This window comes from Lissotriton vulgaris, chromosome 3_1 (assembly GCF_964263255.1).
Source record: "Lissotriton vulgaris chromosome 3_1, aLisVul1.2, whole genome shotgun sequence".
Classification (NCBI taxonomy): domain Eukaryota; kingdom Metazoa; phylum Chordata; class Amphibia; order Caudata; family Salamandridae; genus Lissotriton; species Lissotriton vulgaris.
In genome coordinates, this window is record NC_141689.1 from 1,030,987,371 (window position 1) to 1,031,007,061 (window position 19,691).

Below are 19,691 nucleotides of genomic sequence, written 5' to 3' on the forward strand. Positions count from 1 at the left end.
GATATAAATGACAAAATATTTTAGTTATGTCCCTTTGCAGAGCATAATGTTTTTGGGCAGAGCCTTTGGGAGCACCTGAGGCCTGCCCGTCCCCCCTCCCCCCCAGTTTGAAGACTCCTGCCTTAGACTTTGCTTTGGTGCACTTCTGAATCTCAACTAAACTGATTCTTGGGTTGTATGTTTCCTAATTAGGCTCTAACAAATCTGCATAAGTTCATATTTGGTAGTGGTAAGAGCCAGCTAATTGCCAGTTTTTTTTTCCATTTTCCGGTCTTTGCATATTACACTGTGTTCCCGTTGACAGTAGTAGGAGCTGGATATGGTCTGCATACAGCTCAAACACTAATGCTTCAATTTCAGTAGATATAGTATCATAAATAATAAACTGCAATGGAAGCCGTAGTGAGTCTTGGTTTGCCAGGTATCACCTTTGAATGAGTTACCAGGAAACCATCACATTGATATATCCTGTTGTATGGTCTTTCCTATTCCCCTGCCGCCTCCTTTAGCCACTCTAGAAGTATAGAAATCTGCAGCATAAAAGGCTACAGAGTGGCCTGACATAAAAATGTGAGGTATTCTGACCAGTATCTACACTTTTTGTCATCACTTACTGCTTGGCAGTGACTGGAGACCGTACCAGGAGCCCTGCATGTTCGGCTGAAAATCTGTAGTAGCCTCTACAGTAGCTTCTACAGTGCAAAAAGAACAACAAGACTTTGGCAGGAAAAGGGAGGAGCGAGATGGGGCTGAAGTTCTTGAGGTCGGTGGGGTCTGCTGTCTGTTTCTTCAGGAGGGCGCTGAGCTCTGCATGCTTCCAGCTCTCCGGGAAGATGGCGGTGGTGAAGGAGATGTTGATCCGGAGTTGGGGTGCGATGATGGAGTCGGCCTTGTTGAAGACGTGGTGGGAGAGCTGTCTGGGTGGTTTGTGATAGCTATACTTCTTGTGGTTCATTCTTTTTTCCAGAGGAGCTGAAAAACTAATAGAGGATAAGCATCAGCAGCAAGAATGTATGTCGGACTAGCCTGAAGATTGAAAACTACTAGCACTACATGTAAAATGCAAAAGAATTGTGAAACTCTTTAGATCTTTTTATTGAGCTTCTGGCCAGAGAACATCACCAAAGTAAGGGATATTGTAAGAGATTGTGGTAACATCTGATCAAACCAAAAATACAGCCAATGATTAGCTAACTTGGAAAACGAGACCACTGTCATGGTCTTTGAGATTTCTAATGCCTCCACCTCACAGTTCTGCGAATTAATCACAGTAAAACATTTTGGCCCTACATTTTTCAGGTTGTTCTTTGTTGGCACACATGCAAGTATCTAAACATGAGGACCGTGGCAGAAACGATAATTAATGTTCCTTGAAGCGAGGGGTGCTCCACAAGGTGCTCACATACTACTCGTATTTCCGCAGGCAGGCAAAGCATGTCATCAGCCGACCAAGGGTATGGCTGCCCCGCCACACAATGATTCATTGTGCTGCTTATGAACGGCGCCCGTAAAGAATGGGGTTTATTGGGATAGAGAGGCAGACATTTCAAACTTTTTCCTCATGGCCTAGGATGGCATAACCTATGTTCCTATAAAATATACATTCACTGTTTCTTGGTGCAAATGTTTATCTAGCAATGATATGCAGGTCATTGGTACTTGTGTTGTCCGCCTCAAAAGGATAAAGCGGACTGGATTTAAGCCAGTGACCATGTGGTCAAACAGATTCCTGTAGTGGCACCTGGCTGACCAGAATACGATGGACTGCTAAATATTGTAAATAACTGGCAGAAAAGCATTGCTTTCCGAGTGTGTAGACCAGCTGGTAGGGGTAGTGCAGTCACATCTGCACAAGACTGCTGTTGCACACACCAAAACTACAAAAGCATACTCCTGATTTGTTTTGGTAAATTGAGGTTGAATTCTGAAGGTGTTGTCTGATTCTAAACTGTTTGTGTGGCATGAAGTGGCGTGTGTATGTATATTCACTGAAAACAAAGGCTAAAATAACATCATAGTTGGGTGAATGTCTGACTACATTAACGTTTTGAACTAAGACGTTCATAGGTTATAGTTAGCAGAGCTAACTAACTTAAGCACAAGCTGTGCGCTGCGTATTACCTCACATTAAATCACTCGTATGTTTTATGACATTACTGTTGACATTTCAAATGATCGCTGACCTCATCCAAGTCAAGTCAAGTCATAAAATTTGTATAGCGCACTACATACCCAGAGGGTTTCAAGGCGCTTAGGAAGGGGAGGAGGATTATTTGTCAAATATCCACGTTTTAAGCTGCTTTCTGAACGCCAGGTGGTTCTGGGTGAGGCGAAGGTAAGCGGGGAGTGACTTCCATGTTTTAGCAGCCAGGTATGAAAAGGATCTGCCTCCCATGGTGGTCTTGTTGATGCGAGGTACAGTGGCGAAGGCTTGGCTGGAAGAGCGTAGTTGGCGGGAGGGGGTGTAGAAGGACAGTCGAGAGTTGAGGCAATCTGGTCCGATGTCGTAGAGTGATTTGTGTGCGTGTGTAAGCAATCGTAAAGTGATCCTCTTATTGACGGGTAGCCAGTGGAGGTCTTTAAGGTGACCAGAGATGTGTTCGTTGCGTGGGATGTCTAATATGAGCCTGGCTGAGGCGTTTTGGATTTGTTGGAGTTTCTTCTGGAGTTTAGCGGTGGTACCTGCGTAGAGGGTGTTTCCGTAGTCCAGTCGGCTCGTGACCAGAGCGTGGGTGACTGTTTTCCTTGTTTCGGAGGGGATCCAGCGAAATGTTTTTCTGAGCATGCGAAGAATGTTAAAGCAGGAAGAGGATACGGCGCTGACTTGTCTGTTCATTGAGAGTGAAGAATCCAGGATGACGCCAAGGTTCCGTGCGTGGTCTGTCGGGGTGGGTGCTTTTCCGAGGGCTTCCGGCCACCAGGAGTCGTCCCAAGCAGAGGGGGATGTACCTAAGATGAGGACTTCTGTTTTGTCTGAGTTCAGTTTCAGACGGCTTTGTTTCATCCATTCGGCGACTTCTTTCATTCCTTCGTGTAGGTTAGTTTTGGCGGTGTTGGGGTCCTTGGTGAGAGAAAGGATCAGTTGAGTGTCGTCCGCGTAAGAGATGATGTTGAGGTTGTGTTGGCGGGCGATGGCCGCGAGGGGGCTCATGTATACGTTGAAGAGGGTGGGACTGAGTGAGGATCCTTGAGGTACGCCGCAGATGACTTCAGAGGCCTCGGATTTGAATGGAGGAAGGCGGACTCTCTGGGTTCTTCCAGTGAGGAACGAGGTGATCCATTCAAGTGCTTTTCCTTGGATTCCGATGTTATTGAGGCGTTGTAGAAGGGTGCTGTGGCAGACTGTGTCGAATGCTGCCGAGAGGTCGAGGAGGATGAGGGCGACTGTGTCTCCATTGTCCAGTAGAGTTCGAATGTCGTCTGTTGCTGCGATGAGGGCGGTCTCAGTGCTGTGTTTTGCTCGGAAGCCAGATTGTGAGGTGTCGAGGGATTTGTTGGCTTCGAGGAAGGCGGCGAGCTGGTTGTTGACGGCTTTCTCGATGACTTTGGCCGGGAATGGAAGAAGTGAGATGGGGCGGTAGTTTTTGAGTTCGGTGGGGTCTGCTGTTGGTTTTTTCAGAAGGGCGGTGAGTTCAGCGTGTTTCCAGTCTTCTGAGAAGGTAGCGGAGTTGAAGGAGCAGTTGATGACGTCTCGGAGGTGCGGTGCTATGACGGAGTCTGCTTTGTTGAAGATGTGGTGAGGGCATGGGTCTGTGGGGGATCCAGAATGGATGGAATTCATCAGGCGGATGGTTTCCTCAGTGGAGATTGGGTTCCAGGCGTTGAGGGTGTTTACGGGGGGAGGATGGTCAGCAGATGGTAGGGTGGGTTGTTTTCCGGGTTGGTTGTCAAAGCTGTTGTGGATGTCTGCAATCTTGTTGTGGAAAAAAGAGGCTAGGGAGTCGCAGAGGGTTTGAGAGGGGGTGATGTCGTTGGAGTTGGCCGAGGGGTTGGAAAATTCCTTGACTATGTTGAAAAGTTCCTTGCTGTTGTGGGCGTTGTTGTCAAGTCGATCTTTGAATGCTGTTTTCTTGGCTTTTCGGATCAGTTGGTGGTGAGTGTGGGTGGCGCTTTTGAAGGCGTCCTTGGAGCTGGTGGTTGGGTCTTTTTTCCAGGCTTTTTCAAGGGAGCGGCATAGTTTCTTGGATTTCTTAAGATCATCGTTGAACCATGAGGCCTTCTTGCTGCCAGGTTTGCTTTGACGTTTTTTCAGTGGTGCTAAGGTGTCGGCGGTGTTGGATAACCATAGGGTGAGGTTGGAGGCGGCTTCGTTGGCGTTGGAAGAGAGGGCTGGGGAGATTCGAAGGAGCGATGCGGAGATTTGGTCCGTGGTGATTTTGTTCGTTTCTTTGCAGGGTAGGTTGGGAGTGGGTGATGGGTTTCGGCTTGTTGTAGGTGAAGTGAACGCAGCTGTGGTCGGTCCATAGGAGATCCGTAGTGTGGCTGAAGGAGACATGATTGCTGGAAGAGAAGATGGGGTCGAGTGTGTGACCTGTGATGTGGGTGGGGGAAGTGACTAGTTGTTTAAGTCAGAGGTTGTCCACGAGGGTGGCGGTGTTGTGGTCGTTTATCTTTTCAAGGTGAAAGTTGATGTCTCCCAGAAGGATGTAGTCTTTGGAGGGGAGCGCGTGTGGAGAGATGAAGTCCGTGATGTCTTCACTGAATTTGGCGCGGGGTCCTGGTGGTCTGTAGAGGAGGGTGCCTCTGAGTGTGGTCTTGGGGTCGATGTGGATCTGGAAGTGAAGGTGTTCGGAGTTGGCGAGGTTGGTGTCGGAGCTGGTTGAGATGCGGATAGATTTCTTATGGACGATAGCGATTCCTCCTCCTGTGTGGCTGGTACGGTCTTTGCGAGTGATCTTATAGTCTTCAGGGATGGCAATGGTGATGTCTGGTGCGGAGGAAGCATTCATCCATGTTTCCGTAAGGAAGGCGACGTCTGGAGAGACGGTGTCTAGTAGGTTCCATAGGTCAATGGCGTGTCTGTGGACCGAGCGGGTGTTGAGAAGGATGCATTGTAGGTTGCTGGGGTCGGGAATCTGTGGTGTAGTCGTAGCGGAGATGTTGTCGGTGCCGCTGAATTTGCAGGAGAAGCATGAGAAAGGTCCATGGGTTTGTCCAGGGGCGGCTTGGACGCAATTGGGGGCGCGACCGGGGTTAAGGGCTAGGAGGGTGGCGGCATCGTAGGTAACGCGGGGGGGCTGGGCAGCGCGGGGGGCAGGGGGTCTGGCGCAGGGCGCGGTCCAGGCCAGTTAGTTAGTTTGATTTACAGTTTCCATAGTAGTCCATAACGGACAGGCTGCCCTAAATTAGATAATGAATAAACTATGTCCAGTTAATGGGTATGTTTTCAAAACCTGTCCCTATACTATTTTCTCTTTTTAAGTCTGAAACTGGTATTTTAGTGTGTAGATAAAATGTATGTTATGTATTGGAATATTGTGATTGTTTTAACTAACTAGACAAAGATATTTTTCACTTTCATGTGCTCCTAATACATCATAGATGTGTACAGGTATTGATCACAATATACATTTTTGCTTTGAAGAGTAACCCTGTGTGCAGGTGACAGTTGACAATGTTTTTCAGCATGTTCCATGATTAGGCTCCGTAGAAAGCTTTCAAAAGGGGCAAGGATTTTACATACTAAGTACTGTAAGCAGCCTTGAATTATTAGAATCCCCTCAGCATAATCTTTTCTACGTAACATGGAAGACTGTGTGCACCAGGTATTAAGCTATTTACAAGTGCTTATTTTGCTTCAGAAGATGGTTTATCTGTAAAGTTTTCACCGCAGTATGAAGGCTGCAGGTAGTATCTTTAGCATCTTCAAACGTTCCTTATTTTAAGCGAATAGTGTCTTTTTATGCAGAGTGTTGCATAGTATACACTGTTCCTAGTAAATACTGTTTATTACTCTGTAGTGCATTTCACTGTCTGCAAACTATGTGGTGGTACAGAGTAAACGCTCTCCAGAGTAAATACTGTATACAGTATCCACTTCTCTGCTCGTATCCACTTCCTTTCTCGATGCATATTTGGTGACCGTGTGTGGAGGAGTGTGGCTCAATGGTTAGAGCGGCAGACCCTGATGCAGAGTTCTGGCCAGGGACAAGGGCTCGATTCCCGCCTCGGCGGGGTCTCGGGCTCAATTTCCTCGGACCTGTTAATTCTCGCCTCTGTGCCTATTCTAATCACGGGCCGCACGCTGCAACCCAGGGCAATAGCTTGCTTAGACTCCACACCGCCCCCAACAGCGCTAAGGATGCCTGGCTTCACCCTGGGGGTGCCCAGGAGTGGACACTTCAAAGGGAAAGCCAGGAGGGGTTCCACAGCGGTATGAGTATCAGCGCCAGGAAGCCGTATAGGCGACACCGCAAGGTGACGTCTGGTGACAGTGTGCTCTATAAGTACCATGACATTTACATTTACCGTCAGAAGTGATATACAAATAAAAGCTGCCCATAGTAGGGCTTTAGTTTGGGACATACTTTTATTGTTTTTAGGAACTTGACTTTCTCTGAACAGTATACAATAAGGGTTTCCTTATACCTATAGTTAATGTGACTAAGTTACCAATGAAATGTATGGTTAGGGTCAATGTTGCACCTAGCCCATGCTTTCTACATTTAAGGGAGTTTTGTGATATGATTAATGATGACCTCATTCGTATGTGCCAAAATGTAGCTTGGATGACATCATGGATGTTATAGAACATGTCATGAGTGATATAATGTGAGGTCCTAAGCTGTGCATGGGGTGGGGGAGGGGTGCAAGGGATAGTTAGCCATGCTAACTAAACCCTGTGAATTTGTGTGGTCACTGACCTATCCACCCATCTACAACGTTACTTTAGCCTTTGGTTTTTTTTCAGTGTAGTTTCGTTTTTTTAAACATTTTTTAACATAAAGTAATATCTTATTACCATACATAAAGCCAAGCCCCCTGCCATGCACTTAAAGACCCTGCGGCAAATCTCTCCTCATGGCCTTTTGTTTTTTGAAGGGGAGGGTGGCCAAGTGCCCTCACTACCTGAGCCTCATTAAGTCAGTTAAATCCTGGGGACCTCAGATCCTTCAGTTTTTTACGGGAGAGGGCGTGTGCCCCCCACCCCTCAGAGCCCTGGACATTTCTTTGCTCTTACTGCTCTGGGTTCCTTGCAACCATTCTCCAATACACATCTGGGGTGGGTGACTGCTACACTTTGTGCATTCCCTCTAGACAGCCACAAACACAGGAATGGTAGGTGTCTGAGTAATGATCTGGGCAGAAATGGGGGATGGGTACTAACACCTGAGGAGGCAGTCCCATTTCTCACACACAGGGTTGATTAGCCCTCAATAATCTGGAGCCAGGGCTGGGAAGAAAGGACCTATGTGGACTAGGCACAACTGGTATAAGTACTGGGCCTCTGACTTTTTAGCATGACAGTTCACTACTGGACCGGTGAGGAACTCTGCCAGGAGTAAAGACTGCTGTGCTGCAAGGATTTTCACTCCGCTTGACTGGTGCTCTGGAAGAACTTATTTTCTGTGCTGTCTGCAGATCTCTGCCCTGCTGAGGAAAAGGATTGGACCCATCTTGCTTTAACTCAGAGGGACTTCAAGGGCTTTCCGGCGTGCCCCCCTGTTCTGAAGTCTAATGGCCATCAAAGGCTGCCTTCAACCTTGAAACCGCAACTGAACTCCACCATCTGTGTGTCCTTCCCTGCCAATCGGTGCCAATCCTGTTCTGGGCCCATGAAAGGTGATTTCTGCTATGCTGATCCATTAACACCTATGCATCTATGACTTTGCGCTGATCAGAATCCAACACGTTGCCCTTAGACACGTGCAGTTGCTGCTCAACATCGTTTTGATTGAATGGCTAGACGATGACTGCTTGACGCATCGCCATCACCGAAAAGGGATTGCGCGACAAAACCTTCAACTGCGTGGATAGGAACTGCTGCTTCGCCTCCATCCACTGGATCGACAATGCAACTCCTTCGGCTTTTCTCACCAAGTCTTCAACGCTTCCTCCGTCTAATTGACTTTTTCAGCTGGACCTGCATGATTGGGTAGCCGGTCTGCCCTCCACCGCGACCAGGTGGAACTTTGGATTTACTCTGTTCTAGCGCGACCAGATGTCCCTGGTTGGCGCTTTGACTCCAAGCACTGTATTTCAATTTAATCTTTAAAAATTAATACCTCCGGTTCTACTTATTGGAATGTTGTCATTTTGATCTTGTGTAACTAAAACATCTGTTTCTAACACTGTGTGGAGTATTTTTGTGGTGTTTTCATAGTTGCTGTGTGTTGCACAAATGCTTTAGACACTGCCTCTTTAGGTAAGCCTGACTGCTCTGTGCCAAGCTACCAGAAGGTGTGCACAAGTTATCTTTGTGTTCCTCTGGCTTAACCTGACTATAGTGGTGGTTCCCGTTTTTTGGAGGGCAAATAGTCTGAGAACTAGAAACCCCAGGTCTAACAGTTGGTCACTCGGAGCAGGGGTGCACACCATTACCATGAAGGGTTCATTCTTGTCACAATGCTAACTATCTTCATCTCTCATTTTCCCTACCAAAAAAGTCCATCTCTGAAAAGTAAGTTTACACTAGTGTCTAAATCTTAATTGGTTGTATCTGTAATGAAACGTCCTGTAAATATAGCCCACTGGCTCTACAATTTCCATTGAAATCGAAGGAAACTTTTTTTTATTCTGGAGAACGGAGTCTATGGTGCTTGGTCGGAGTTTTTCCTCGATTTCCTACTTTGGTGGTTGATAGCTTAAGCAAGGGGTGATGTGAAAAAGTAATTTAACTTTTTCTACGTATTTCTGCTTACGAGATTGGTTCAGAATTTCTATGAGTGTAGGAGCCTTTAATTTATTGATATACTACAATGTGTGCAGCTACTCTGCTCTAAACAGCAATAACCATGGTAGGGGTGTTTGGTTTAGAGGACTGCACAGTATCTTTAAAAATGCGCCATCGTTTGACACACATGCTGGGATACTTACTCGCAGGGGTGGCACATGTTCTAAAAAGGGATTTTTGACTAAGTTGCTGGAGGGTTGCCACTCAAATTCTGTATGTTATATTTCTTCCTCACACTTTCTAGTGAAACTGCCATAGAAAGCGAACTAGTTCATTTATTAACCAACTCAACTATTGTAACCTCCTTAATGCTGGTGAAGTGGCTGTTTGAACCTAAACCAGCAGGACCACACCAAACCTGGGTTAATCTGACACAGGGTCTTGTTTGAATGGATTTGATCTAGATTCCATATGTACTGTTTTTAGAGTCACAAATGTATCCACCATAGCCACTTCTCCCATATTCTAAACCCCCTGCATATGTTACCCTGCTGTAATTTGGCAAACACACTCCCCTCAAATCTAAAATCCCAAGTACTTTCAATTAGGAACCTTTTTTAGCTCATCTACACCGTGCATTTGCTCTACTGCAAGATGTATTGTTTACAGTTCAATGGGCAATATTTAGATTGCTTAGCTGCTCTATACTTCCGGAGTGTGGACCAAGTACATGTTCTTCCTACTCTTTCGTGCTACCCTGTATTTTTGCAACCCTTTTTTAATTTATAAGCTTTTCTGTCTTTCTGGAGGTACAATGTTCTTTCCTGTTTTTAACACAGGCATACTGTTTTACTTTAATTGCTAGAATACAGAACAGCACAATGTAGAACGCTGCAGTGGCAGTCTCAGCTGTCGCACTGAGGATGTTCAGTTGTTTACATTGTTTCTACATTAAAGCCTAATCTAAATCTACCAGACTATTGAGGAGTTTCACTGGCGACAAATTGAAGTTGAACCCTCTAAACCTAAAGGCATTATCATCTGATAAGGGTGTGTGGTGTATATAATCGGACATGGCACATTTTGGAGGCAAAGAACATGCATTTTATGAAGGAAATAACTAGGTTAATTTTTGGTGCAAAAATGTGCCAGCGTTTTAGAAGTGTTTCCAGCGTAATGATCATTAATTTTGTTAGTTTCTTATTTGGGTTTTATTTTAACATGAACTCAGTTATAAGGCCTCCTATATTCCTACAGCATCATGGGCAACCCGTTATGTTGTGGGAAGACTTGAAGGATGCTTTTGAGGCATATTTAGAAGCCATTCGACAAGACAATTTTGCCTCTAAATTGAAATTAGCTTTACTTAAGCACAATCTTGGTTTTGAGGGTAGGAAAATTTAGCCTTCACCTGTACAGGATGACTGAGGACAATGCGGCGTATGAGACCGCTGTCTGTGCTTTAAATGTTCATTATGGCAAAAAGTTTAATGTTATAGAACGATCAGTTCTTTTCAAGGGGCCAATTACTGGGAAAAAGCTTTGAACAATATTTAGGTTGCCTGCGTGTGTTGGCACCCTCATGCAAATTAAAAAATCTGCATGAATTAGAAGATCAATTAACTAATAATACCATTAACCTTTATTCAATAAAAATTGTTGAGCAGTGGTGAACCTACTTTTGAGAAAGCTGTTGCTAAAAAAACTGGAGGAAGCTCTTATCTTTCAGCATTGAAATCAGAAAATAGTCTTGAGTAGATAGTGGCCCGACTAATCGGAGGTGAATCTAGCGGGTAGAACATTTGATTCACACAAGTCAAACTGGGAGAAATAACACTCAGTGTTTCATGTGTGGAAGTTTCAAACATTTGGTAACATTTGAGAACTGTCCAGCTGTGGAAGCAAGGTATTATCACTGCTAACGCACTGGCCACTTTTCAAGGGTATGTAAAGCTCATTCAAAAAAGTGAAGGACGGGGCAGAAAAAAATACTTCTTTACAAATGAGTGAAGAAAATTCATCAGAGGATGAGGTTAGTGTTGGTTGTTAGTGTACCGAACTCAAAGTATTTAATTATAAAATGATATTAAACCTCATATGCTGAATGTTAAAGAAACCTATAATCGGCCTAAGTGGTGAAGTACAATGCTGTTGAGGAGGTCAATATGTTGGCTGATTCCTGTGCACCATACCTTTTTATAATTGATTAAAATAAAATGTATACCTGCAACTACCAAACTTGAAGGGTGTTGATGTGACCCCAGTAGGCTGTTGTGGGAAGAAATTGCCTCATGTGTTGAATTTGTGTTGGAATTTGAAGGCATTTCCATCAAGGCTGTGTTGAAATGAGGCAAACCTCTCCTGTGGTGGGGGAGCAAAAATATTTTGGAATAATACAACCCCAACAATCGATGACAAGTGATTGCCATCAATATTGCTGAAGAAGATCATTGGAGTATTTCCCAGAGGGTTCCAGGACAGCCTTGGTAGGTTAAAGGGGTTCTCACATTCGGAACTGCACTCTTTGACTAAGATGCAGAGCTCACAAAGTAAGAGTGGTCCACTTGGCTATGAAGGAAGCTTTGGGAGTGGAACTCAAGCTATGCTCTGAGGAGGTGATTGAGCCTATAGAGCCCTCGGTATGACTTAGCCCAATTGTTTTAGAGAAAAAAGCCATTGGTGAAGTTCGAATGTGTTGACTTCCTCAACCTAATTTGCTATATTTAGGTGGATCGCCATCCTGTGCTGAACATAAACTTCATGTTAGGCACATTGGAAGAGAGCGAAAGTGCTTTTCTATTTTTTGTTCAAAGCGTGCCGCCAGATTGTGTTGCATCCCAATACCTGACATAATTCGTGACACAACAAGGTGCATTTAGGTACTTGAGAATGCTGTTTGGCTTTGCTCCACTTGTGCAGTTTTCCAACCACTCGTGCAGAAAGTTTTGAAAGGCATAAACCATGTAACTTTATTTAAGGGTGACATTCTGGTGTATGGAAAAATAGGCAGGACTATGACCTTGTATTAGAGATTGCAGGAGTCCGGAATAACAATTGCAATTAATAAGTGTACGTTTTCCAAGTCAGAAGTGGGGTACCTGGGTAATATCCTAGTTGCAGAGGACATTAAATTTAAACTTTTAGAGGCCATTAAATGTGCACCCAGTCCGAGGAACAAAGAACTCCATCATTCCTCAGCCTAACCGAATATTACACAAAATGTGAATCATTTGCCGATCCGACTAGGCCCGTGAGAATTGCTCTTTCAGAAAGCGAACAGTAAGAGTGATTTGATGAATGCTAAAGATAATTTTGTGTGGTGAAAGAGGGTATAATCCAAGCTCCAGTGATGGAAGTTCACAATCCAGAGTCCAAAACTATACTTGGCACTGATGCGAGTGCGTATGGGCTTGGTGAGGTACTTGTTCAGGTACATCAGGGTAAGGAATTGTGCTTTCTTCAAGGACTTGGGGAGGGCAGGGGGGAGACTAAAAGTTATTAGGTAATTGAAAAGTAAGCACTAGCCTGTTGGGGCGGGGGGGGGGGCTGAGTCAACATTTTAAGACATATCTGTGGGGGACCAACTTTGAAATAAGAACGGATTACAAACCCCTGGTGCATGTTTTCACTATAAAAGGAGGGTGGGGGAGAGAAAATGACTGCTAGAATTGCCAAATGGTTATTCAGACATCATGAATACTCCTTTACAGTGAGCTAGGTGTAGGTTCAAGGAATATAAAAGTGGATGGTCTTTCTCAACCACCGGTAGCATCAACTGGAAACAAATGCATGAAGGAACAGGATAACTACGATTGGGTTGCTGCTGCCATGAGATATTGCTTGGGGGAGCTATTACTGAGGAAGAATGGAAACATGCTTTGGACAATGATGAAGAGTTGAAGAAAGTAAGCAATCATTTGTTTAGTGTGTGGAAGAAAGAATGGACTAGTGATGTACTGTTGGGAAAGTATAAGTTGGTGTGGACGGAATTGTCCGTTGCAGATATCTATCTTAGAGGTGAAGAAAGACTGTTCCAGATTATGTTCGAAACAAATTGATAGGGTTGCTACATGATGGTCATTCAAGAATGACTGCTATGAAACGGAAGGCACAAATGTATTTTAGGTGGCCAGGGACAACGAAAGGTATGCGAGGGATTGCGATGCTTGCATGAACAGTGAAAATTTGTGTGTGGTGAAGGAATCGCCTATTGTACCAATTGGATGTCCTGAGGGAGCATGGAGGCAACTTGGAATGGACATTAGTGGTACTTTTGGTCAGCGACCGCTATGAGGAAGGTTTGAAAAATCAATCGGGACTATGAAAAAGTGGTCTGAAGTCTGCATCGTTGATGAGGTAAAGAAAGATATGGTGGTCAAATTCTGCTAAGATGCAATTGCAAGGGAAGTCTTTCTGTGCAAAGCTGTCCGATATTGACCCACAGTTTATTTCTCCAAAAATGTCAGATTTTCTCAGGTTGCATGATATACATCACAGGCAGCATTATAATACCCCAGAGAAAATGGACTAGTAGAGAGGTTGAATAATGCTAGGTGATTGTTTACAACTGGCTACCAAGAATGGGTTGAAGTGGGAGGACTAATTGAGACGTATGTTAAGAAACTAGATCCAAACGAGACTTACCAGTCTTACCAGACTACGTAGGAAGTCTCGTTTGATGCCTCTGAGAGGAAAGGGGGGGGGGCTGCAACAAAGGAGTGTCATGTGGATGAGATGTAAAGGAGGTGATGGATTTGGTGACAAAGTGGTGAGAGAGAAGCAAGCTATTGTAGAAAATATAATGGTAAGTTGATAAAGTCTTTTCAGAAGTTCAAGGAGGCAGATTGCGTGCATGTGAAATTGGAAAGTCACATGAGAGGGATAATCAGTTCAGGTGCCAGGACAATAGGATGGGTTCTTTGCAACACTGATATTGGATGGGGATGAGAAATGAACATTAGATTAGTTCCTCATGCCTGGGGAAGAATAAATTGAGGATCGTTCTGGTAGAGTTTAATAGACCCTACCCTAAATGAAAGAGGGTCTGTCCTACATGGGTGAAGGTCTGTGAGATCGTGGCTTAACTTCTGGTTTGTGTATTACTGCATGCTTAATTTGGTCTAATGCGACTATGCATTTGTAAAGGAAAACCAGTATATATTGTTGGGATGTGGAAATTTTCTTCTAGGAGTGATGGTGTTGTGTTCAACTGTAATTGCTAGAATACAGAACAGTTCGATGTAGATCTGTATCCGCTGTCAGAGGGTTTAGTGTTGTTTATCCTGTGTGTACAGTAAAGATTATCTAAATCTACCAGACTGCAGATAAGCTTTTCCACATACAGATCCATATTTGATACTTTCACACTATATGCTGTCTCCATTAAGACTTCAGTTACTTACACCTACAATTTTACTACTCTCCCCTGCTCCACTCTATGCCATCTTGCATCACTTCTCTGCTCCTCTCCACCACTCCATGCCACGCCACTCTCCTTTGCGCTCTGCTGTACTCTACTTATGTACATTATGCCACCAACTTTTAGCCATGCTGTTGAATAACATGCCTAAAAGACATTGGCCAAGCAAACGCTTGTTTCATTTTTTTTGTCACGAAATGTGCACGTTGTGTAACGGAACATTGAATATTCAGAGTCCTCTTCATGAAACACTACCAAAACTATCATTACAGGATGTTTTCAGGCTCTGCTCTCAAACGTGGTAAATGTATGGGTAGCACCTCAAACTGACAGCTTGATAAAGTCATATTAATGCCACTGTGTATTATACCACTGCCCCTAGTATTTCTTGACTACATCTCCAGATGGCTGCGTTAATTGTGAATATATTGCTGTTTCTTCCTTGATATTTGTGTTCGAAGTTGCACTAAAATGGTAGAGCTTCAATATGCCTGCACTACACAAACACTAGTAAATGTATGGATTCCTTACTCTATGTTACTTGTCTGTTCTAGGTGCGTTTGACTTGTTAATCTACACAGACAAGGATTTAGATGTCCCAGAGAAATGGGAGGAATCTGGGCCCCAGCTTGTCTCCAATTCGGAAGAAGTTCGTCTTCGATCTTTCACCACCACAATCCACAAAGTTAACAGTATGGTGGCTTACAAACGATCGGATTCTCTTTAAGCCGAAAACTGCGGTTTTATAGTTGTAACTCACTTTTTGTAAAATGCAACAACGGATTATTCTATTTTCAGCAGACCATCCATTTTAAATTGCATTTCAGGATAAGTGGAAAAACTGTTCACTAGAGTCTAGGTTTGCAGGACAATTGTATTTTGTTGCTGTGAGTAATTATTTTTTTCACCTTTATTTGCCTTTCAATGGCAACCAATTCATGATTTAATGTTCGATTGTTTTTTTTTTTTATTCCTACACTTGCCCCGATGGCCTAATTTCTTGAATAATGAAGCAAAGCATTTCAATTATTTTGGAGCCCATTTAACTATTAGTATGTTTGTTTGCTCTGGAAGTGAAATAGCACAAATGTTCTGCAGTAAACATTTTTATTTGGTGACTTTAGTGTGTCGCAGAAAAAAAACCTGTAGGACTGTTATTACAAGTTTTGATGGCTCTTAACAGACCCACTTCAGAAGTCAGGAAATTGTTGCATGCAGTACTGAACACCCTAAAATGTTCAGAAGTGCTGCATTTATCCACAAGCTTAGAGAATGTCTGTGCCAGTGTCTTCTCTAAGCGGTCTTTAAATGTTTCCAATGTATACTGTATATAATGTATTGTTCGTTTTTATATATGTGGATTGTCCTGTTTGTATTTTATAGAATAAAATTTTAAATGTTGCAGCCCTCTCCGAATGTACAAGCAGGTTATTTATACTCGTTTTTTCTCCGTTTTGTTTGCTTAACTTTCTTTTGTACTTTACCTGCACAACAGCATGACATAACTAGAGAGCTAGATTGTGTTAAAGATGGGAAAAAATCTGAGTGGCCACATGGACTTTGGCCTAGGGTGGGGAACCATGTCCTTGACCACTGGCGTAACATAAACCAATGGGGCCCCCATTGCATAAAGTGAAGAGGCCCCCGAGTTTTGCATATTTCACATATTCGTTAGCCCTGGACAGAATGGGGTCACCTGGAGGATACCCTGAAAGGTTTCCCCTCCATCCACCCAACTGCGCAGCAGGGTCCTGCGTTACACTCCCGCCAGTGACACATTTTGACAGAGGCATAAGCTTTTTGAGATGACTGAAAACAGGATGCCAGGAGACACATGGTTTGGATGGTTGAGGGAGACATTTCGAAGCTGGAAACATTGATTGACGTTTTCTGCTTTAATCTAATAGATAACCAGCCCATCTTCCCCATGATCTCTCCATGCCTGTCCTCAAAAGAACATCGGATGTAGGGGTGAGAAGCTGATCAAGATTTTTCATGCTTGTCCTTGGAATTTGCAAGATGCCAGTAACTCCAGCTTTGTTTCTGTACCTTCCAGATTGATATGAAGTCATGGGGGGGGGGGGATTGTGGGAAACTCACACAAAGACCTTTAAAACTCTGGCAACACCATTTTAAATGATAAATGTGTTCGTCAGTATGGTCTACAATGTGGTAAGCTCATGGAGTGACAAAAGGACCCACAGAGGGATTCCCGTTCACACTTAAATTGGATTTCTTTTTTTAGGCCCTGATTATGGGCACCAGAACTTGGACTTCAAGTTCTGGCCCAATGTGATTTTTTTAGGCAATATCCAATGGCTGCCCTGAGGTTCTTGGTTCAAGCCTTGTGATGTATGCAGATTTCATCCTTCGCACCTGCATACTCCTATTAAGGCTGATTTTTACATATTCCTTCTGCTCATCTACTGATTAACGACACCTGGACTCTTATCTCTCACCCTCCCTGCCCCTTACTTCTGGGGAATCTGGATTCTGAGGAGGATGAAAATGGTGATGTCCCAGGCCCAGTTCTTGTGACTTTGGGTGAAGTGGTAGTCTTATTGGAATCGAAGGAGAACTTGTCAATGGTCTGAAATTCTGATGGCATTTCTACCCTCGGCTCCTTACGTTTTATTCTTTTAATTAGTCCTGAGAGCAGCCTCACTCTCAAAGTGGAGGGTGTAGAGTTCTACAATTTTGCAGTGGTCAGAAGACTCCATCAGTGGTGGCGAGTGAGTCTTGTTTTTGTGGATTTAGCTTCAGGAATTGCAAGACATCTGCATACTTGCAATGGACGTGTTCTAAGTCCTCAATGATGTTGAGGCTGACTGAAGGCGACGTAACCTTAAGGCAAGCTGGATGTGGTCTGTGCCCAACTACAAACGATCCACTGCCTGCTGGAGTAATTTGGCCTGGGATGCATGTAAAAATAAAATAGGATCTAATTGATCCTTGCTTGCTAGCATGGCTCAGTAACCTGACTTCTGTCGAATGGGCAATTGCCTGATCTGTTTGCTAAACGATTTCAGAAAGTCCAGATAGTGCCTTGGAACACTGCTTTGTCCAAGGTCTTAATATATTATGATCTCTGGTAGTCGACTGGCCTAAACTTTCTGCCACTAGTATTGTCAATTTCCCTCTGTGGATTCTCGTTCAGATGTTCTACCATAGTGCTGTGCCCAGGTTATACAAGCAACCCTACATGAGAAGAATGTGTTCTCTTGGCAGATTTCAGAAGCTGGCTGAAGGCAAAATGTCGATTTGTTCAGAGTAAGAAATGGGTCAAAATTACTAGTCTTTCGAGCTCTAGAAGAGTTTAGGTACAAGCTTTACCACTGCAGATTATTAAGCTCCAGAGACAATACAACATTTAAATTGGCTTTTGAACAAAGTGAAGCTCATTAATCGCTTTAAAACTGGTAGGATAAGGGTCCATTGGAGAGCCAGATTCTAATCTTCCATTGGTGGCTGTCCATAATTGGAACTCTGTTTTAAAGCATTCTAGACTTTAGTAAGCATTTTCATCAGAGAGATCAATGTTAACAAGTATTTGGCCAAGAGGTGCCCATAGAGTGCAAGATGATGTCCTACTGTGAAAGGAGCCTCCTTCACCACTTATGATTGACCTGAAGCATTAACCGATACTTATCAAATGTTCTTGTATGGTAATCTGTCCTCTGGTTTAATCCTTTTTAGTGACTTCAGCTCTTAGCATTATACAGAGCTCTTCGTCCTCTGCTGGATAAGAATACCAAGTTCATTGGCACAGTTGCAAAACTGAATGCTAAAATCCAGCCCTACATATGTAGCAGGCTAATTCCAATGACATTGTGGTGAAATTAAACAGATGTACATATTTATTGATATCGCAGATCTTTGCTTAAGATGTTTCGGTAGAATTTGAGATTGTGTGGAATGATGTACTGCAGTCTTGCACTTTTATTATATTTGCCTATGTCAAAAAGAATATATTCGGTTGCAAATGTGGAAGCTGTACACTCCAAAGATCTAAGAACTGCAGGTTTCCAATTGAAAATTTCAAGAAAAGCTTCCAAGGAGTAGACAACAGACCAGTTTTATTGTCTGCCAAATACGATGTATTAACATGCCAACCTGAGCAGATTTTAATTAGACCGAAAGTAATAAAAAGCCAAGAATTCTGGTCGGCATACAAATTAATTACCATCGCTGCCTGCGTTCTACTTGCAGAAAGCCCAAACAGAAGTCTTAAATTACATCTCGGCCTGCGTTATACTAGCAGAAAGCCCAAGCAAAAGTCTAGGAGACTGGCACAGTGCAGTGTCGCCCCATGTGATAGATGACTGGAAAGCAACTGCCCTATAGTTCAAAAGTCTGCCATTATGTGTAGTATTGAACTTAACAAAGGACCGGTCAACTTGTTGCACAGACTTGGAAATCCAGTACAAGCTTTCCTCCCGCAATGACCTCATTGCCTTGGTTAAGATGGTTTAGGACATTTCATTAATCATTCTGTATTGTATTCTGATATACAGGTTTTGCCTTATGGGCCCCTGTGCATGGGCATTCATGGAGTTCTGTATACCAGTGTTGACTCGTATGCATTAGGTGGGTATTAGCATCTTTTTACTTGTATTTAGTGGCTGGAGAATAAAATGCCTCCATAGCTTTCATTGGAGGGTGGGAGGTGGGAAGGTTTCACCTGTTTTCATCCTTTCAAAAATGTGTAAATAGCCATCTGGTTATCTTGTTGCCCAAATTTTCCGGAATGACGGCATTGTCGTTTTTAGGTATTGCTAATCAACCGCTTATATCTTCCTGTGGTGTAACACCTATTGTGAAAATACAAATGCCAATGGGCCAGACCATTGCTTACTACTGGTTAACTTTCTTGTCAAAATAATTTGCTTTATTCTTATTTGGTTGTTTTAATTCAGCAGTTTGTAATTTTTCCTCCTGACCCATAGCTTTTTTCCTGTCCTTTTGATTGGATGGCTAGATCCCTTTTTCTCCACGTTGCTCCTTCCCAAGCTCTTCCACTCCACCATTATCCCTGGGTCGTTTTTATTTTTTACTCCATGTTACTTTTTTGATTTTGCAGCTGCAATTTGCTTCTGGCCGCTCCTGTCTGAATCTGGCTTCTTCACTCACCCACCCACTAACATGCACTGTGTTCTCAAAGATTTTATTTGCGATGTTAGAACTTTTCTTCTAAATCCTATTTTACATGGCATAAATGAAAATATAAAAGATTATATAATAAGGGTATGGAGAAGGCAGGAGTTATAGCTAATGTAGTGTGGCTTCAGAGTTGAATACACTATGAAGGTGTGCAACTTCTAATAATTAAGGAGGTGTTGCGTTACTTTGAAGGTGGTGCGTAAATTATACATTTTGGTAAAACTGAATTTCTAATGTTTTTGTATTAAGTTTGTTTTGTATAGAAAGAATAAATATTTT

General features: G+C 43.4%; 1 protein-coding gene across 1 annotated transcript in view; it reads left to right on the top strand.

Moving 5' to 3' along the window:
• MAD2L1 (mitotic arrest deficient 2 like 1) overlaps positions 1-15,727 on the top strand; it is a 74,115-nt gene extending 58,388 nt beyond the window's left edge. The window contains exon 5 of the mRNA XM_086963098.1: positions 14,807-15,727. Coding sequence (XP_086819224.1) covers positions 14,807-14,979 — 173 coding nt within the window. The 3' untranslated portion in view covers positions 14,980-15,727. The remainder of the gene's footprint in view (positions 1-14,806) is intronic.
• Positions 15,728-19,691: the final 3,964 nt, after the last annotated feature.